This window comes from Linepithema humile, chromosome 1, assembly GCF_040581485.1.
Source record: "Linepithema humile isolate Giens D197 chromosome 1, Lhum_UNIL_v1.0, whole genome shotgun sequence".
Taxonomy (NCBI): domain Eukaryota; kingdom Metazoa; phylum Arthropoda; class Insecta; order Hymenoptera; family Formicidae; genus Linepithema; species Linepithema humile.
This window is the reverse complement of record NC_090128.1, coordinates 38396944-38418544: the sequence shown is the minus strand read 5'-3', so window position 1 is coordinate 38418544 and position 21601 is coordinate 38396944. Positions and strand designations below refer to the sequence as shown.

At 34.4% G+C, this 21601-nt stretch overlaps 2 protein-coding genes across 2 annotated transcripts; both read right to left on the bottom strand.

The window, feature by feature from the left end:
- Window positions 1-4762: 4762 nt before the first annotated feature.
- LOC105679614 (glutamate receptor-like) lies at window positions 4763-9242 on the bottom strand. Its single transcript, XM_067348004.1, has 8 exons — window positions 8940-9242; window positions 7497-7996; window positions 6955-7281; window positions 6481-6634; window positions 6115-6329; window positions 5879-5968; window positions 5634-5797; window positions 4763-5505 (listed from the first exon to the last, which is right to left on the bottom strand). Exons 1-8 carry the CDS (start codon window positions 9103-9105, stop codon window positions 5202-5204), a joined length of 1920 nt encoding a protein of 639 aa, XP_067204105.1. The 5' UTR covers window positions 9106-9242; the 3' UTR covers window positions 4763-5201.
- LOC105679615 (probable glutamate receptor) lies at window positions 8971-18567 on the bottom strand. The gene is made up of 9 exons (XM_067348005.1): window positions 18281-18567; window positions 17535-18028; window positions 16902-17231; window positions 16575-16749; window positions 11108-11316; window positions 10811-10900; window positions 10457-10620; window positions 9249-10381; window positions 8971-9047 (listed from the first exon to the last, which is right to left on the bottom strand). The coding sequence occupies exons 1-8, from the start codon at window positions 18453-18455 to the stop codon at window positions 10156-10158; spliced, it is 1863 nt and encodes a 620-aa protein (XP_067204106.1). The 5' UTR covers window positions 18456-18567; the 3' UTR covers window positions 8971-9047; window positions 9249-10155.
- Between the last annotated feature and the right edge of the window lie 3034 nt (window positions 18568-21601).

Genomic DNA, 21601 nt, shown 5'->3' with positions numbered 1-21601 from the left:
TAGAAAGAAATGTGTAATAAGTAAATAGGCGAGCGAGAGGAATCGTTCTGTCTCGTCTTTCCCAGATGAGAGAACTCTGTTGCATGCATCTAGAACGGATCTCGATGATCTCCTATTTTGGGCAATAATGTGATACGGCAATTAAACGCTTTTACGCTCGACCGTTTCACAATGTTAATGATTTTGATAAAGTGATATATCAGCAGTTCTTTCAGTTTTGATACTGAGTAAACGATTAACGCTATGTTGTTTATGACAAATGTGATAAATTTAATGGAGAATCTAATATCCAAATAAACATTTAATAGAAATAAGTATTAATCAATTAAAAATTATGATAAATTATAATATAATTTGTGTTCTAAATGGCAGTTGATCGTTTATTTTCTTTTTACTAAAGAGAAATATGCGAGTACTAATTAAATTATTAAACCTTATATTATCAGATAAAATTAATATTTAATTTACTATACCTACTTAACAATTTCTTGTTTCGATCAAAAATGCGAAATAATTGCTTGTGGTGTAGCGACATATGATTACGTCTATTATTTATGATCCACTAATCAAATTATCTGGCTTGTTGGAAAAATTAATACATTTAGAGTGCAGTTTATCTATAGCAGTCTAATCATATTATTAAATGCTTTTATATTTAACAAAAAAAAGGAGAGTGAAATATTTTTGAACTTCACGGTCTCGATATCGAGAACAATGAGTTGTTTTCATTGGATTCACAAATCTCATTCGAGCAATAGTAATTTCTGTTGCTTTCTCTAAAAACCATCAATCGGCGACGATATCTTATAAGAACAAATAGCCTACTAATCGAAAGGAGAAGGGTACGACGATAATCGAAACATTTGTGTCAAGGAATAAATAAAACAAAAAAAAACAGATGAGTGGTTACTAGAATCCAGCATCAAGCTTGTATTATCCGTTACACATGTTAATTTCATTACAAGTGATCCAACACTAACACCTTCCCACGCTCTCGAACACGTTAATGAGCTTTGCAGTAACCGTAAAGAAACCACACACACACACATAGTGATGGATTTATTACAAAAGTTTTCAAATTTTTTTTTTTATTACAGTAAAAACTATATTTTTCAATCAGCGATTTTTTGAACACAACTTTTTGGTTTTATTACGTTCTCTTCAGTTTTGTCTGAGCCATATATGGTCAGGAAACTTGGAAGAATCGTAACAATCAAACCAAAGTCAAAATCTGATCAACAAGTTAATATAGTAAAAAAGTCTGTAAATAAACTAACAATTGAGAAACTAGATTTTTTGCTCAATTTTTAGTACGCATTTTTTCGTAGATTCTATTTTATGTAAAAGAACCTGATCTTTATTATCTGAGATAGAATTAGGTAGGTAAAGGTGTGTGCAATTTATGACCGATTTCCGGTCATAAACTAATGACCAACTTTTTTTTACGCCTTTCCGGGAACCCGGGTGTCCTGCAATCAAGGCAGAAATCGTATTTCTAGATAAGAGACCTCTTTCAAATCTAGCAAAGTAATCTTTAACATACTCTTTAGAATGTAACAATATCATTCGTACGATATTTGTCAACGTCATTAAAATGTCCAGCTATGATTTATTACTTCCGTACAGAGAATTAAAAATTATATTTAATTGTAATAAAAATACAATTACTTTTTTAATTTTTATTTTTAATCAACGTGTATCTAAAACAGCTTTAAACGCTTTATAAATTCTCAATATTCGAGATAAAAAAATCTATCTATTACTTTACGTAATAAAAGATTTAATTTTTTTTTTTTTTTAATATTTCCTGTATTTATGGTACATAAAATTATAAATTTTATAGTGAATTATAAATCGTGTAAAGTGAGTTTTATATACGATATCCTTAAATCACACGAAATGCTGTCGCGACTCATAAAAAGACGTCACTTCGCGATTTTATTACGACTTCATTTCTTGGATCAATGCTCCGCCCGGCACCATTAACATCGCCATCATTGTTTCCTATGTAACAATCGTCATTAGCAACGAGCAGCATTATTGTTTCCTGGTTCGCAATTATTGTTATTGTTACGATCAGTTGCAAAAATTCTGTCATGCGCCACGATATAATGGCATTCTGGACAAGCCCAGAGATGACACAACGCACCAACAATGACAACCACGTGCGGCGAGAAAGAGAGACTTGAAGAGCCTAGTCGTCTCTCGGGGATTCCTGTTTTCCACTTGAAACAGTCGATCGGCGGCAACGATAATAAACGATCACGTTTGCAGAATGCATTTCGAGGCCGTCCGGCTGCGCGGCGCAAAGATGCATAAATTGTCTTGCGTGCAGTCGTGTCACACCGCGTTCATCGTCATCGATGTGCGTTTCTCCATTAGAATGCTCCTCCGGAAATGCAAAAAACAAACGAAAAAACAATTAAAAAATTATTTTTGTATTCTTGACAGGTATACGTATTTTTTTGTCAAATGGTAAAAATCTTTTTTACTTAAATAAAATTTTCTATACCCAAAAATTGAATCAGAACAGAGGAAATTTTGTGCCGGTTTCAAAAGCACGGTTTAACTGACCAAGTCTTTGTTTAAATATGCTTGTTTGATTAATATCTCGAGTAATTGATACGCTTAATTATTTGTATTTGCATTGAATGCAATTACGCAAAAGCAAACTAATTTCGGAATGACCAATTATTGCCAGCAAACTATATATGCTTTGATACATTTTGCAAAAAAATATAAAAATTCGACCATAACTCGCTTACTTCTTATCGTAAAATAATTGTATCTATTACGTTTAACAAAAATCAAGGTAATCCGGTAATAGAACCAATCCTTGCTGCAATCGTGTGCAGTTATCAGCCTTGTTCAAGTTAAATTTTTCACTGATGGGATTGAAACTCGCGAAGACGCGTTTATTTTCGTAATCAATACGCTGCAACCTTCGGCGCAACGGTAAAAGCAACTCACGTATATATGTATATGAAGTGGCTGCGCGACCACGGTCGGCAGTTTGATGTCGTCGCCAGAGATTGATGCATGCGTGCGAGTTTTTTCTAATCAGACAAAGGTCACTTCCGGTCAAACAGCAAGCGGAAACGTAGCGCGTGCTCACTCACATCCGTTGCGCCTGCCAGCAGTTATGCTACCTGAGTGCGTATCGAATCGGCTACATCTGCTGGAAAGATGCTGATGCAACTTCCATTTGTCAATAATATTATAATAACTGAAGAAAATTGAAACTTATCATAAACTTATTAAACTTTAAATGTTTCAATTTTGTATAAAATTACATAATTTTTCAAAATTTACTTTTTGCATCTAAGATTTTTTTATATACGATATTCTGAATATGTAGATTGTAATATTATTTTATTGTTATTAAATTTGTATGCAACTGAAAAATAGTTGATTGAAAAAAATATGATAAGAAATAATAAATCGCATTTTCACGAAGGAAATGTGATTCATGGAGGAACGCTTCACATGCTATCACGTAGCAAAACACATTCGAGGCTTGTGCGTGCCGCTATTTGACGAGATTGTAACACGTGCATGAAATCAGGAGGGCGTTTATGTTCTTGTAAATTAGAGACGGTGGGCTTCATTGCATTCGCGTGGGTACAATCCGCGTAGGCGAATTTTACTAAAGGTCACGGATCACATGCATTTCTTTCCTTTTTTTTTTTTCTTTAGAAATCAGTGTGTCTTCATTGGCGTTGTAACCAGAAGCGTAATCGGTATTACGTAATCCACCTTGCCTTCTTTTTATGTAAATCACTTTTCGTAATGCTATGCGAATCGGTACGCGTCTCCTTAAACGACGTCTGGATGACAATCTCTGCAAGACGTATTCTCAGGTAGATTCTGTTTACAAAAATAATCCTATTTTCAAACAACAAACTATTTTTGATAATAAAGTAAAATTATCCATCAATAATTTAATTATTTCCACATTCTTTTCATCACTCACTTTTACACGATAAGTGATTATATTGTTATAATTACCGTTTGGCAAAGTTACCTCTTGTATTCGATCTACATGCATAATAAATATAATTGTCTTCGTAAAAAAATCGCCTCTCATTTTCAACCTAAAGTTCAACAATAAAAAAAACTAATAAAATTATAAATAAATATAATAAAATATAATTTTTATAGTTAAAAAAAAAATGTATTATATTTTGTAACAATTGGCATCTCAAAAAGTGATCCAAGTAACTGCGTATCGCTTTATTGTTTTTGCGCTTTAATTGTTACTCGCATATTTGCTTCTAACGCAATTTTCATTATTTATTGAATTTGGTATCGCTGTAACCTTTTCACACTAAATATGGCTGGAATAACAGCCAGCATGTATATAATTTATTATAAATGTAATTGAAACACGAACAACCAGCTTTGATTCTTAAGTCTTAATCTATAATTTAAATTGTTAAATCAATTGAGTCTTTATTTTCTAATTTATATACAAATATGTTACTTTTTTACAAATACAATATTGATAAATGGAATCCATATTTTTTTTTAAGAAAAGAAAAACATTAATATCTAAACTTAGACGTCACAGTTACTTTGCGCTTGTTCGCACGTTCTCACATCTGTTCGTTTGTAAATGCAAAGAATTGCTACTGCTGCTGAACTTACGGTGAAAGCGATTTCGCGAACGGAGAATGTATGACGTGGCGGAAAAATGCATGCGTTACCAGTTATTAAGAATGCGTCCGTATCATTGTTGCTGACATTATAATATCACTAAGAAAGGAGAGAGAGAAAATGATTTGGCATTATCGTGGACATCAACGAAAACTGGTTTGTACAAATTACTATAATCTTAAAGACACTTTATCTAAAAATTTCTGATAGAAAATATAATATTTTGGCAGAGATATTAATTATGAAGTTTGTTATAAAAAATAAATTTAAATAAAATGAGAAAATATTAAGTAGATAAAAAAACTATTTAAAATAAAACAAAAAGAAGATGGAAATCTTCACACATTTATTATCATATTTAATTGCAAGTTTTATTTACCATATTAAACATGGAATATATGTATCATATATATACATATTTAATTACCTATTAATTATCTATAAAATAAATAAATTTACATATACATTACTTAAATGATTCATTAACATTCTATCAGAAATATACGTTAAAACTTTTGGAAAACTTCAGATTAGTTTTAATAATATCATGGCAAATATCCGAATAATCTCAAATTATTCAGACTATTTTTGTTGTTTACTTTTTGGAATTGCAGACTCGACTTTTTAACTAAAAGATTACTATTTTTAAATCTAGCAGTTAAAGTATGATATGTTTTCTCGATTATCAAGACACATAGTGCCAGCATTATTCCACCTGTCATTACCGTCAGAGTCGGCGTTATATCCTTTAAATTGACCGCGTCGTAGTTAGTCATCGGTGCATTGTTCTTTGAGAGATACCCATTTTTCAATTTTTTCATGACACCGTTGTCCCGAAATTGCCGCAGGCTGAAAAATAGATAAAAATATTCGATACAATTGTTTTTAAAAATATTAATGCATACATAAAATAATAAAGCGTACATAATTTATACATAAATATAAATTATTGATATACATATATTTTATGAACTTACTAATAATTTATTAAGCCGATGTAAGGATTTCCCTTTGTTAAAGCTAATGCCAAACTATCAGTATTTCCGCTTTCTATCTGTACGAATTTACATGGCAGATGAATGCTCATACTGTTTATGTATATTTCCGATGTATAATACGCATATTTCTTCTGTCCGCATAGCTGCCCAAAAATTGACATAAAACAACTTGAGGAAACTTAACATTGTTAAATAAATAAATTACATTAAAAAAGACTATTAACTTGTTTGAATGCATCGGATAATGTTAACGGCAATTCCTCCTCATTTTCCATCAATTCGTATATTTTTCGAAAGACAGGGTCTTTGATATACTGTAATTTGAATATTGATAATTTGAGATTATTTCAGTTGCAATTAATATATCACATCTTCTCCACAAACTTTTATAACATAATTAAATTAAAATTAATATAAAAATAAAATTAATTTATTACACATTAATTACACGGAAACTCACAGTACTTTTACGCATATCATACTCGGCACTGTTTTTCACAACGATTAATTTATAAGAACCATCGTTAACGTAGCCCTCCAGATTGGAGAAAGGCAAGCTGGCCGTAGTGAACGCCAGGAAGCTGATCAACGAGGCGGAATAGGCGGATATAATTATCAACGATGAGAAGAAGATAGAGAAAAAAGCTAATCTCATTGACGATTTATTAGGAAATTCTAGAATAAAAGATATTATTTCAGTATTAAATGTATTTCGTGTAGACACATAAATTAAAAATTAAATAATAGTACAACAAATAATTTGAAAAATTTATATCATACAATATTAATGTGTATTAATTGTAAATATTTCTAATGTAAGCGTTACCTGACAAACCCTGCTGGCAATAAATGCCCCAAACATTAATATAACTCTCTGATATTACGTTTATCGAGAATCCTTTTGCTTTTATAACAGTTAATAGAATAGAAGCGGCTGTTATTATGGTTACCAGCGTTATCCAAATCTCAAGGCTAAATGCCTGAAAAATTTATATCATTTACAGTTTTCAATAATTTAGTGAATCATTTTTATAGCTTCAGAAAGAAAAAGCTTTTTTCGTTACTATCCAAACTTTATTAACATCATGCATTAATATCTTTATTTAATATCCTTACGCATTTTGTTAATTTGTAAATGTTATATCCAATTTTTTGCAAAAGGAGAAATAAAACAAACATTTAAAAAAACTTGCTTCAGGAACGTTTCAAGCTATTTTTTTCTAAGTATAGTTAAATAATCTTAAATAACTTTATTTTTAGTTTTTTAAATTTACGATAAAAGTAATTTGAACATGATTACCTTGAAGTATCCAGACCATTGTACGTCAGAACTGCTGGGTTGTTTGAAATAGATGCGATTTCGCGAGTGCATCAACGGCAATGTGAAATCGACGACATTTAATCTGTCAGACGTAATGGTGAATTCAGTGACGCCAATGTCGGCCTCATCGGATACCAGCTGACCGATCACACCGGTCCACATATTCTGTGTATGGCTCCAGCTACCATACGCTTCAACCGGATCCAGAATCTTCATTGTGAAATTCATCATTTTACTGAGTTCTTTCATCAGCAGCCCGAGAAATCCGTCGGTCGTGCCGTTTGTTATCAAGAAAAATGGCGACTCCTTTGAATGTCATTTATCAACAGAATCATTAAATTAATTCATTAAGCGATTAATGAGTTGCTGAATTTTATTAGATTCTAATATTAATTTTGTGACAAATTACCAATTGACATTTTTATTTCAAAAATTTTATACAAATCTATTATTTATAATAATTTTTTTTTATTTTCAACGGTAATATGGTCTATGATAAAATTGAAAGAAGATATGCTTACACCCACGTACGCCACTCGCATAACGTCACCAAACATATCGTTCCGTCTAGCGTAGAGGCTTTTCTGCGTCCTCAAAATTAAACCTTTATCAGCGGTCCACGTGGCTAGTTCGAACGTTCTGGTGTGATTATCACGAATAGCGTACCACTCGACCAGGATCGGATGATCGTAGCACTGTACCAGCATGAGAGTGCTGAAATCCACGTTGAACACGTTATCCGTGGGATGTTTGCAGTACTTCTCGAGCGGATTCCCAGGATGCTGAAGGAACATCACGAACCAGGTGGGAAAAGAAATAGGCTTTATATTCCTTGTCGCTTTAACAAATTCACTCATGGCTTCTCCAGTGTCGAGGAGAACGACGAACAATGGCTTTACGATGGTCTTTTGGTACCTATTATACTGGCTCATCAGTTCCGAGAAAGTTATGGTCATGGTCATGACCTGCTGTCGTGAGAACTCACGCGACCAGGTGTGCACCAATGTCGTCAAGTTTAAATCTGTGTAATGCAATTGCAACTTTGAATTAATAATATTTAATATCTTTAATGATTAATTGGTACTAATAGCATATTCTGTGACGTAATATAATATTTAAGAAATAAATAATAATTTGCAATTTAAAATTTATTGTTATAATATAATGTAAATAACACGATATATTATATTAATCATGGACTATTTTTACTATGTATTAAGTACTACGTAAAAATTACTACGCAAAAATTAATTACTACGTAAAATTTACTATGTATTAATTACTATGTAAAAATTACCATCATATTGTTAATTAAGTTGTTGTACATTTAATATAATACATTCACACAAATAAAAATAAATATAGCTTCTATTTATCAAAATTTATCAGAAAGTAATAAAATAAAGGACTGCAAAACCACAGCATGATATTCGGATGTTCCAGTTTCCATTTTTGACAATGTAAGGTGACATTTTTTCGTTATGTTAATCTGTCATTTTATTTTCGCGCACACATATGTTCATATTGTCAATTTTAATTTTTTGATGCACATTAACAACGATTATTGGCAAAAAGAACAAATATTTCGATCAAACAAATTGTAATATGTCCGTAATATTAACCGTACTTAATTTCATCGAGCTATAAATTACAATTGCAATTGACTGAATGCTATTTGCTTAATTAATTGTAAAGCGCTCATCTATATGTTTTATCTATACTACTGTTTGATGAAGTTGACAGATTGAAACAAAGTTGCAATTGCATTACACGATTATTGTCTTATATTATCAATAAATTGATCATAATTGTGTACGAACATCCTGCTGTGGCTCTAAAGCTCTTTATTTTGATACATACAAATAAAATTATTTTAAACTTGCAGAAACTTTTTGTTCACTATCCATTAACTGACTGTGAGTGTAATACATATGTAGTGCAAAAAGTGGAAGTTTAATACTTACCACGATAATTCTCCGACTGCACAAAAATAATAGATGAAGTGTGATAATATTTACGGACATCACTGATCAGTCGGAAATAATTGTTAGTATCTATCTCTACTGTCAACACTTTAGCGGACAGCGTAAAAAGAAGTGTCGCAATCGATCGTATTATCAAATGTTTCATCTCGAGGTATAAAGTTGAAATAATTTGATAAAAAGAAAGAATTATTAAATTCACTATTAATTTATAAGAAGAAAATATTTTTCTCACAAAAATTAAAATAAATAGATAAAAATAGACAAAATATCAGGACAAGAAATTGGCACCTTAATTCCTAATTTTTACTAAGATAACCAACGGGAACGGAATTTTATTATGAATTGAAGAATAAAATTCCGCAATACGAAGTTGCAAATGCACGACTGAAAGGCGATCCTCACGGACGTTTGAATTTATCGGATTCGAGAATCTTATCGGATAGAATTTATCGGATTCGAGGATGCGAATGAGGGTACTAGACCGAGGGTAGTACGTGAATATAGCGGTTTCATTATCACAAACTACACATACATCACTTATCAGCGAACCATCAGCTAATCCATGAATTATTGATTGTTTATAGTTGCAGCCAAGCTTTTGCAATCAGCATTGCTTGCCTATATATCATTATCTTAAATGTCAACGTATTTCAGTTTTTAGTTTATCACATGAAGGTGAGTTTACACATTTAAGCTTATAAAAAGAATATATTTGTTGGAAAAGAATACAGAAAAAACTTTTGGTATCGATCACTCGATAGGTCACTACTGATTAGCTAATCATACTGAGCGTTAGATATTTTTATAAAAAAACATTATAAAAACTGGAAACCAAATTTTAAACATTTGCTTTTTTGGAGAATATTGTCCTAAAAAATACTTAATTAATTTACTATATTGTAATTTTTTTTTACTACATTTTATTCAGCATTTTACAAGGTGTCGTAAAAATAATTTTTAACAATTTAAACCATCAAAAGTGATATGCGATACATACAGCGATTAAGAAAAGATGATATGCAAACATCAATATTATTTAATTTTTTGTTGCAAATCTACAAATACATAGATACAAACGAAAACGTAGCATATGTTTCTACTTCTAATTCTAATTGTAAATGCAAAACATTTATATTAAACGAATTTGCCAATTTCAAATATTTTGATTATCGTTTTTTAATAAAGAACTGTTTCTTCAGTTAGCAGAGGACCTTTGAAATTCGCTTTTTGTATACCGATAAAAAATTTTTTCCATAAGAAACAAAAAAATACTCAATATAAAACCTCCACACAGTATTATCAAAATTGGAATGACGCTTACTATGCGAACCGGTTCATAAGCCTTATTTTTAAATGGCTGCATTGAAAATGACGCACTTCTCAAACGCATCATTATTCCATTATCCAAAAATTTCTCCAAACTGAAATATACAATATTTTCAAAATTGACAGCAACGTATGTATGACAATATACTAAATATTTTTATGGTACTCACTGATAATTTATTAAAGCAGTGTATGGATTGCCTTTAGACAGAACTATCCCTAAGTTGTCAATTCTTTCAGTACTGATAGCCGACAGTTTGCACGGAATTATCACTTCTACACTTTTCTTCATAACATTTAACTCCATAAAAGCGACATTTTTTTCATTACATACCTAAAGAAACAATAAATAATAAATAATCTCGCTATGTACATCGTAAGCTTAAAAATAACTAATAATATTTAAAATAATTAAAATAATTTTATCGAATAAAAAATTAACAACAATATTAGCTACATTATTAAAATTGATTTCCTACTTATTTTAATATGCGACGATGCAAAAATACAAATATTAATCGTACTTGCACGAAACCATCGATTAAAGTTGCTGGCAGTTTCGATTCGTCCTTCATTAATTTCTTCAATTTCAATGAGAAAGTATCTTCTGACATCTAAAACAATTGCAAAAATGCTTTGTAATACATAAATAAATGCTGAATATATGTATCAATGTTAACAAGAATGTAGCAGAATTAAATATGATTGTAATTTCATGTTATCAAGTTTAGTAAGTACAATCAGTTATAACTTCGACAGTCTAAAAGTACAGAAGAAAAAGTAAAAGAGAACGAAAATTCTTAATTATTGAACGAACTTACGGTGATTACGTCATAATCAGCATTATCGCGTGGAACTATTAATTCATAAGTACCATCGTTGGCAAATTCGTCGATTGTCCGAAAAGGTAAAACACTAGGGCACGTCGTTAGAAAGCTAACTAACGCTGCCGAGTAATGAGTCATTATCAGCACTGCTGTTAAAATTATTGTAAAGTACGCAAGACGTAGCGACGAAGACGACGGAAAATCTAAAGTCAAAAATTAACTTTAAATTTTATTTACAAAATCTTTGAATTTTTTATTTAATATAAGTAAAATTATATAATTTTATTTTATTATTTAATAAAGTGAAGCAATTATAAAGTATTTTATAAATATTTTATAAATAAATATATAATACTTAAAATGAGGACTTCCGTTTCCGGTGCGTAGTGAGAAGGATACGTGGTTCGGTAGTGAGAGAAAATTAAGTGAGAAAAGGGTATAGAGATAAGGAGGGAAGGTGAGAGTGGAGGGGGTGTGAGTGGAGGTGCATGTGAAGGGGAGAGAAAGTGGAGAGGCAGGGATAGAAAGAATAAGGGCAAGGAGAGAGGAAGGAAAAGAGACAGGTGATATAAGAAGGTGAAAGGCGCGGAACATAGGGAAGGTAGAGAGGTAAGCGAGTGGCTCGAGTCGGTCAGGGAGAAGGTAGGAGATAGATTGGAAAGCGAGAGTGCGGGAGAGTAACTAGGGAGAGGCAGGTAGAGAGAGTGCGCAGGCGTGACAGGGAGAAGATGAGTGTGAGAGGAGCAAGGGGGAAAATAATGATGAGGGATAGGAGTGTGAGTGTAGATGAGATGTGGAAAAGGAGGAGAGAAGAAGGAGGGGAGGGGGAGGAGGAAGTGTTCAGGACATGTAAAAAAACAATGAGGTCGCCGGAGAGAGGGAAAGGAGAAGGGGAGGGGATTGAAAATTTGATAAGAGGATTAATGGAGGAGGTAAAAGAGATGAAAATAAATGGAGAAAAGGCGAACAAAGAGTTGAAGGAAAAAATAACGGAGAAAATAATAGAAGAAGGAAGGAGGCAAGAGCAGGCGTTGAGGAAGGAGGTGGAGGATTTAAAGAGAGAGTTGAGGGAAATGAGGGAGAGGGAGGAAAGATGGAGGAAGGAAGGAGAGAGGTGGGAAGAAGGACTTAAAAAGGTGGAAGGAAGGGTAGAAAACATGGAAAAGAGATGGGAGGAGAAAGAAGGAGAAAAGAAGAGAAAGGTGGGGGAGGAAGGGAAGGTGGAAAGTAGAGTAAGGGAATTGGAGAGAAAGTTGGAGAGGAGGGAAAGGGAAGAGAGGAAGAAGAATGTAATAGTTAAGGAGTTAAAAGTGGGAGAAGGGGGGAGGAGAGAGGCGGTGGAGAGATTAATGGCGGAGATTGGAGCAAAGGTGGAGATAGAGGAAATGAGGGGGTTAGGAAGGAATATAGAAAGGGGAACGGAGACGCTGTGGGTGAAGTTAAAAAAAGAAGAGCAGAAGAGGGAGGTGATGAGAAGGAAGAGGGAGTTAAGGGGGAGAAAAGAAATAATTAGGGAAGACTTGACATGGAGGGAGAGGAGAATGGAGTGGAAATTGGAAGAAATAGCGAAAGAGGAAAGAAGAAAGGGAAAAAGAGTATGGAGAGTGTACGGGAAGGTAAGAATAGAAGAGGAATGGTGGATATGGGATGAGGAGAATGAAGTATTGAGAAATGGGAAAGGAACGGCGAGGGAGGAGGGAAGGAAAAAAGAGGAGGGGAGAATTGGAGAAGGGAGAGATTGACAAGAAAGTGGAGGAAGGGAAAGAGAGAGAGGGGAAGGTAGAGAGAAGGAGAGAGAATGGAGGATATTATTTTGGAATGTGGCGGGAATGGGAAACAAGGATAAAGAATTTTGGAATTATCTGAAGAGCTGGGATGTGATGGTATTATCAGAAACGTGGGTGGGGGAAAAGGGATGGGAGAAGATAAAGAGGTGGTTACCGAGAGGATTTATATGGGGGATGCAGGAAGCAAAGAAAGTAAATAAGAAAGGAAGAGCTATGGGGGGAATGATTATGGGGATAAGGAAGGATATATTAGAGAAAGGGACGGGAATTGAGAAGGAGAAAGAGGGGATAATGGTGGGGAATATAAAAATAGGGGAGAAGAGATGGAAGATAATAGGAGTATACGTTAGGAGGGAAGGGATAGATAGGACATTGGAGGAGTTGGAGGGATGGATGGAGAAGGAGGAGGAGGAAGAGGGAATATTGATGGGAGGGGATTTTAATGCGAGAACGGGGAGAGAAGGTGGGGGAATAGAGGGAAGTGTGGAAAGGGGAGAGGAGGATGGATGGAGGATGTCGAGAGATAAGAAGGTGGATAAAGAGGGAAAAAAATTGGTAAGATGTATAAGGGAGAAAGGGTGGGAAATTTTTAATGGAGGGGTAAAGGGGGATGAAGGAGGAGAATATACATTCACGGGAGGGAAGGGAAATACGGTAATTGATTACATATTGGGCAGTAGCAGGACTAAGGAAAGGGTGAGAGAAATGAGAATAGGGAGCAGGGTAGAGTCGGATCATCAGCCGATTGAGATAAAGATAAAAGGGAAGGTAAAGTGGAGAAAGGTAGGCAAAAGAGGGGAGAAGGCATGGAGAGGGAAATGGGATGAGGAAGGGAAAAAGAGATTCAAAGAGAGATTAGCAAATTTGGAGGTAGGAGATGGAGAAATTGAGGAGGTATGGAGAAAAGGAGAGGAGAGGATAAGAGGGGTATTAGGAGAAATGGGGAGGGAAGATAGAGAAAGGGGGAATGAGGAGAGAAGAGGGTGGTGGGATGAAGAATGTAAGGAAGTGAAAAGAGAGTTAAGAAGGGAGATGAGGAGGTGGAGGAGAGAGGGAGGGGAGGGGAAGAGATATAGAGAAAAGAAAAGGGACTACAAAGAATTGTGTGAGGAGAAGAAGAGAGAGGAGAATAAGAGGTGGGAGAGAAGAGCGATGGAGGCAAAAAAAGAGGGGGATGTATGGGAGATAATAAATAGAGAGAGAAAGAGAAGGAAGGGAGTGAATGAGGAGATAGAAATGGAGGAATGGGAAGAATATTTCAAAGATATGTTGGGAGGAGTGGAAAACAGGGTGAAAGGAAGAGGTAGGAAGAGGGAAGAAACAGAGGAGGGAGGAGGAGAAGAGTTGAGTAGAGGGGAGGTGAAAAGGGCGATAAGAAATCTGAAGGAGAAAAAGGCAGTAGGAAAAGACGGAATACCAGGAGAGGTGTGGAAATATGGAGGTGTGGAGGTGGAGGAGTGGCTATGGGGTGTATGCAGGAGAGTATGGAAAGGGGAAGGATGGCCGGAGGTGTGGAGAGAAGGAGAAGTAATTCCGATAATTAAGAAAGGGGAGGGAGTGAAGGTAGAGGATTATAGGGGAGTAACGTTAATGCCGACAGCATATAAAGTATATATGATGATATTGGCGGAAAGGTTAAAGGAGGAAATGAGAGAAAAGGAAAGTTTATCACCGAATCAAGCGGGTTTTAGGAAGGGAATGGGAACGATAGATAATATATATGTGCTGAATTATTTGATAAATAGGCAGCTGGAAAGGAAAGGAGGGAAAATGGTAGCATTGTTTGTGGATCTGAAAGCGGCATTTGATATGGTAGATAGGGAAGTATTGAGAGGAGATATGGAAAAAAGAAGGATTGAAAAGGGGATTATAGAGAGAAGTATGGAAAGTATGGAAGAAACTAAAAGCAGAGTAAGAGTAGGAGAGAGGACAGGGGAATGTTTTTGGACGACGAGAGGGGTGAGGCAGGGGTGCCCGCTAAGTCCCTTGTTATTTAATATATTGATGGCGGATTTAGAGGAGGAGATGAGCAAGGTGAAATGGGGTGGGGTAAAGTTAGGAGATGGTAGGGTATATACAATGTCGTACGCGGACGATATGGTGTTAGTGGCGGAGAGTGAAGATGAAATGAGAAGCATGATAGGGAGGTTGGAAAGTTATCTGGATGGAAAAAATTTGGTGCTGAACACGGAAAAGACGAAAATCCTAAGGTTTAGGAGGAGGGGAGGGAGGATGGGGAAAAAGGATTGGAGGTGGAAAGGGAAAAAGCTAGGAGAGGTAAAAGAATATAGATACTTGGGATATATGATACAGAGAAATGGGGGGCAGGAAGCGCAAATAAGAGAAAGGGTGAGAAGAGCAGCGGTGGTTATGAGACAGGTGTGGGGGATAGGGAAAAGAAGATTTGGAAGGGACTGGGGAAGAAGGATATGGCTTTTTGATAAGTTAGTGTGGACGGTGATGGGATATGGGGTGGAGATCTGGGGATGGAAGGAGAGAGAGGAAGTGGAGAAAGTAGGGGAAAGATATTTGAGATGGATATTAGGAGTGGAGAGTAGGACGCCGGGGTATATGGTGAGGGAGGAGATGCAAAGAGAGAAATTGAGGGAAAGAGCAGGGATAAGAGCGTGGAGGTATGAAAGAAGATTGAGGGAGGGTAAGGGAGGGGAATTAGTGAGAAGATGTTGGGAGGAAATAAGACAGAGAAGTAAGGAAGGAAAAATAGGATCGAATTGGGAGGGGGAAAGAAAGGAATATTTTGAGAAAAGAGGGATAGAAATGAAAGAAATGGAGAGGAGGAGAGAGATGGGAGAGGAATGGGAGAAGGAGATAGTAGAGGAAGGGAAAAGGAGGGACAGACAGGAAAGATGGGAAAGAATAGAAAAATCAAGGTATAATAAGTGGTATGGAATGGTGAAAAGGGAGGGGATACCGGGGTATTTAAAAAAAGGGTGGGGGGAAAGTAGGTGGAAGAGAGTGGCGAGGTTTAGATTAGGAAGTGAGGTGAGAGAAGGGAGGTATTGGGAGGAGGAGGAAAAAAGGAGGTGTAGGCTGTGTGAAGGAGGGATAGAATCGTGGGAGCACATTTGGGAGGAATGTAGAGAATGGGAGGAAGGAGGGAAAAGTTGGCAGGAAGTAGTAGAAAGAATACTGGGAGAGGAAGGGGAAGGGGAATGGTGGATGAGAGAGATGGAAAGGGAGAGAGGGAGAGATAGAAGGGAAAAGGGAGGAGAGGAGGGAGGAGAGGAGAAGAGGAGGAGAGAGAGAGGGGGAGAAGGAGGGAGAGAGAGAGAGAGAGAGAGAGAGAGAGAGAGAGAGAGAGAGAGAGAGGAGAGAGAGAGAGGGGGGGAGCGAGGGGAAGGCGGGGAGAGAGTATATAATGATTTAAAAGATGCAATAGGAAACGGAAGTCCACAAAGCGTGTGTGTGTGTGTACAAGGGGTAGGCACGAGAAGCTCGTGAATACTTATGATGTAGATTTAGGGTTAAGGATAGAGTATAAATAGAATAAGTTAGAGTAAGTTAGAATAAGTTAGAAGTAAGTTGGATGTGTATGGAAGAGGAGAAGGAGAGGGAGATTGTAACCCTGAGGGGAACAAATAAATATATCTATCTATATAATACTTAAAATTTGTAATTTACAGCTGTAAAACAAACTACAAGTAATATAGTACCTATAAGTGATTGCAGACAGAAGATGCCCCAAATGCAAAGATAATTATCAGAAATCAGATTGACAACGTGTCGAAATCCATGAAATGTTTGCATGTAATACTTTATATATAACAACAAAAGCGGTGTAATTGCTATTACCGTAATAAGTGCAATCCAAATTTGTAAATTAAAAACCTGTTATAAATATACAAGTTAAAAAATTATTAATTTAAAATAAAAATTTCTTTTCTTAATTTTTCCTTGTATTTTAATTTTAAAGAATAATGAAATATACAAATAAATCAAGATAAGTTTATTCAATTGCAATTAATATTAATTGCATTTACCTGAAAATAACCAAGCCACTTGACACCACAAGTTCCTGGTTCTTTGATAAACAAGCTATTTTTAGATACTATCAAGGGCAGCGTGAAGTCGACGTCTTTTATTCGAAGACTAGTCATCGACATATCGGCAATAGCGATGTCTGCGCGACCCGACACGATTTCACCCATCACTCCAGACCAAATGTTATTTTCAAAATCATATGTGCCGTGGTCCGCAAATTCCGATACAATATTCAGAGTACAGTTAAGAGTATTTGTAAGCTCTTCTAATACTTTGTTATACAAATTAACCACATAATTATCATCAATCGGCGATAAAATCGGTACATCCTTGATTGAATTAATAGTAAAAAATTAAATTGAGAATTAATTTTGATAGTAATAATTAAATAAATTTTGGAAAATATATAATTTTTAATGCATATTATTCGTAATATAACGAAACTTGGAAAAGATTATTAGATAAAATTCGATGACGAATTGATGGAAATTGATTATATGTACAAATGCAAACTTGTAAAAATATTTTATGCAAATGTCAAATTTTCTTCTGACGCGTGGAATTAATTATAAGATGTTTAGTATATAATTATTCTTATGCCAATAAACCACTTTAAAAATCTTGTTGAAAACCTTAACCACGGTGGCTCGCAGGACAACTCCTTCCAAATCCTTCCTTCGATCATAGAGAGACATGTTCGTCAGAGAAACAAATCCCTTCTCATCGTCCCATACCGCTAACTTAGAGGTCTTTACAGTCTCGCCTTTGACCGAGTACCATTCCCACAGAAAGTCTTCGCCATAACACAATACCAGCATCTGCGTGTTGAACGCTATGTTGAAGGGATTACCTATTGGCTCAAGACAATAATTGTGGGTATCATTGGCAATTGGATAAAGAAACAGCACAAACCACACCGAAAAAGACATGGGGTAAGTTTTAGTGGCCTCTGCAAATTCCTGATACGCCTCAAAGTTAGGCATGATAACGATGGTGATGGGTTGTACTATTTGATTTTGGTATCTGAGCGATCTTTCCATCTTTTTGAAATGCATATTCACGGTCATCACATTGTGCTGGCTCAGTCCACGGTAGCATCCATGCACCAAGTGTGTGATCTCCAAATCTACGGGAATCGCAGCTTAATAAGCTTGATATTTTGTACTAACTTTGTAGTAAAAATATATGTAGTAAACACATTTTCTAAAAATTTGCCTAAACAAATAAAATCGCTTCTGCAATAGTTCTGCTGTTTCTCTTACTTCGTCAGTTCAAGGAATATTATTGGAAGATATCGGAATGTTGCAAACGTTTATTTAATTAAATTAATATTTACGAAACACTTATGCAAAAATAACATATACCGTTTTCAACTGACCTCCATAATCCTTGTAATCATCTCCGGGATGGGCAAACATAACGGTCGCCGCGGAATAAAATCTCCGGATGCTCAATATCGCATTAACGAAAACGCTGATGTTAAAGCGTACTTCTGCCGAGCTTAGAAGAATACAAAACAGCATTGAATACATCAAACAGAGCGGTAATCTCATGTCGTCGGCGTAAGAGGAGGGCGAAAATGGCACAAGAGTTTGTAGCACGAGAGGCAGAAGACCAACTGAACGATTAAAATTTCTATTAAACAGAGCAAATGTTTGCTTATCGACCAATGCAGGGCAAATGCAGGGACATATCAGACACTTTCAAATAAAGTAAATTCGCACAACTTCCGAAAATGAATAATTAAACATGAAATAACTTTCTCGATTATTATTTTATTAAACACTAATTAACAAATAAAGTTTTTATTTTTAACAATATTTATATTATATACATAATTAACAAATTATAAAACTTAGAAATAAGTGCAATTAATCCATAAGCAATGTCATTTTTTTAATAATTTTATTATGTCACTTTAAATTAGTTAGTATTTCTTATAAGTTAAGTTTCTTATTAACTGCTCTACAAATATTTACATTACATGGTTGAAGATAATCTTAAAATATTGCATTATAAAATAATATTAATTTTTAGATTAGATTTTCTTGTAAGTCACTCATACAGATATGGATATAAACGCAAGCAGAAAATAAGATCTCTGTTATGCAATCAAATATATGTCGATTGACAACTTTCAAAATCTGGAAATCTACTAACATACACATCCGACCCTGACGTTTTCATTTAGAAAGTGCACATTTTAATTTATAACATTGTCTCAGATGTATATTCTACAAATATGTGACTAATCGATACTACTTTCATTAGAAAATTGCGATCACACAAGCTGATTTCATCTACAAGCGATTATTAAACTGGATGTTATTGAATATTACGAGTAGTTAATATTTTTGGTTTTGTATTTTTATAAAATACAAAATCGAATACCAATACACAATTCTTTTATCTCACAAAATCGTTTCATAATTATCATTTTTTTAAATTTCCAGAATTGCTTAAACGCAATTAAAGTTTGTAACAAAGTATATATATAAACATTACATACCACAGTGTATTAAGATAAAATTTTTCTTGACAGAATTATTTAAAAAATAAGTGACTTGTATACTTCTTTACAAAATATTACACAATATCAGTATTATGCGAATAAAACTCGATACACCATTAAATTATGATAGCTGTAGAAGAAGCTGAAATCAAATATGTGCCAACAACTTTATTAGCTGTCGCGTAAGTAACGGAAGGGCCAAATAGAACTATGAAAGCACATTATTATCTGAAACGATCCGCTGTTCATTAAATGATAGCCTTCTTCACCTATCGATGACACGTAACAATTCAGCTTTCCATCGTGGCATTACTAACAACTAACACGTTGATCTATGCAAATTACAACTATGAAACTCAACGCTGTTGAAACAAAGTTTATACCCCACTAATGTGAACTGCACGGAAATGGTACACGGAAACGAAAAAATATGCCTCGGAGCGCGAATTGACGCACCATTCGGCACGGAACTTGCGGAACTTTATTGACAAGAATGTAGACGGCTTCATGCGCACTATCATAATTGGCACGAAACCGAACTTCTCACATCACATAGTTACCGGATATGTGCCGAATTACTTCCCAAAGTACAAGCGTATTAGCACGTGTACGAAGATTTGATTGCAGTAGTAACGCACTACTTCTTTTGCTCGGTATTTTAAAATTATTTCAAAAAATAAAATATTTTTGTACGTAATTATTTTTTATTTATCTTAAATTATTATTTTTTTATTGTATTTTTTAACTGTTTTTAATTTTATAAATCTCAATATTTGTATTGCGGTATAAAATAAACATGTTTTTATTTTATATTTTATTTACATTTTGTAATATAATTAATATGTTTTCATTTACTTAAAACAATATCTTCTGATACTTTTAACACACATTTAATATATTTTTAAGTCATCTGCATATTTTTTGTTTAATTTAATATTATTTTTGTCTCCGCCTATCTGCTTTCATCTTCTTGTTCTTAATTCTTCTTCGATTTCTTCGGCAGATTTATCTTCCGTAGCTGCACTTCTTCGTCGCGCCACTCGTGTGCGTGCACCACTCGCGGAAACGGTTTACAGCTCGACCGCACCATGTGCTCCTGTGCCGTGAGAAGTACTGAATGGGTTTGCCAGACACGAGACGTAATCATGTCTACAGGAAACAGGCAGGCAACTGTACACCATGATTTCTCTCTCTCTTTTCTTTTCCATTCCATTCTGCCACTACTGAGACGGCAGTGGGGTGTCGGTCCTGCATGGCTACTCCACCGTATGTGCACAACGCGCGATCCACACCTACGCGACACCCGGTATACGTGGGCTGTCGACGTCGGCGAAAGGGAGAGACAAGAAACAGAGATTTACATGAATTTATTCTATGCTGAGATAAATCTAAAAACAACAAAAATGGCATAATTTGCACATTAGATACAAAAATAATAAATTAGAAATAAACTACAAAAAAATAAAAATTTAAAAGGTATAAATAAAATAGAAAGAAAGGTGTAATAAGTAAATGAGTAACTAAGCGAGAAAAATCTCGTCTTTTCCAGATGAGAGAACTCTATTGCATGTATCTAGAATGGATTTCGATGATCTCCTATTTTGGGCAATAATGTGATACGGCAATTAAATGCTTTTACGCTCGATCGTTTTGCAATGGTAATTATGACTTTGATAAAGTGATATGTCAGTAGTTCTTGTCAGTTTTGATACTGAGTAAACGATTAACATTATGTTGTTTATGGCAAATGTGACAATTTTGATGGAGAACCTAATATCCAAATAAACATTTAATAGAAATAAGTATTAATCAATTAAAAATTATGATAAATTATAATATAGTTTGTGTTCTAAATGGCAGTTAATCGTTTATTTTCTTTTTACTAAAGAAAAATATGCGAGTACTAATTAAATTATTAAACTTTTAATATTATCGGATAAAATTAATATTTAATTTACTACACTTAACAATTTCTTGTTTCGATCAAAAATGCGAAATAATTGCTTGTGGTGTAGCGACATATGATTACGTCTATTATTTATGATCTACTAATCAAATTATCTGGCTTGTTGGAGAAATTAATACATTTAGAGTGCAGTTTATCTATAGCGGTGTAATCATACTATTAAACGCTTTCATATTTAATAATATATGGTTAAATAATTTCGAACTTCACAGTCTCAGTAT

Coding starts and splice junctions, on each gene's coding strand:
- LOC105679615 (XM_067348005.1), bottom strand. CDS start 18,455: ATGAGATTACCGCTCTGTTTGATGTATTCAATGCTGTTTTGTATTCTT. Junction 18,029..18,280: donor TGATTACAAGGATTATGGAG/GTCAGTTGAAAA, acceptor CGATTCCCGTAG/ATTTGGAGATCACACACTTG. Junction 17,232..17,534: donor TGCGAGCCACCGTGGTTAAG/GTTTTCAACAAG, acceptor AATTCAATCAAG/GATGTACCGATTTTATCGCC.
- LOC105679614 (XM_067348004.1), bottom strand. CDS start 9,105: ATGAAACATTTGATAATACGATCGATTGCGACACTTCTTTTTACGCTG. Junction 7,282..7,496: donor TGCGAGTGGCGTACGTGGGT/GTAAGCATATCT, acceptor TGACATTCAAAG/GAGTCGCCATTTTTCTTGAT. Junction 6,635..6,954: donor AATGGTCTGGATACTTCAAG/GTAATCATGTTC, acceptor TAAATTTTTCAG/GCATTTAGCCTTGAGATTTG.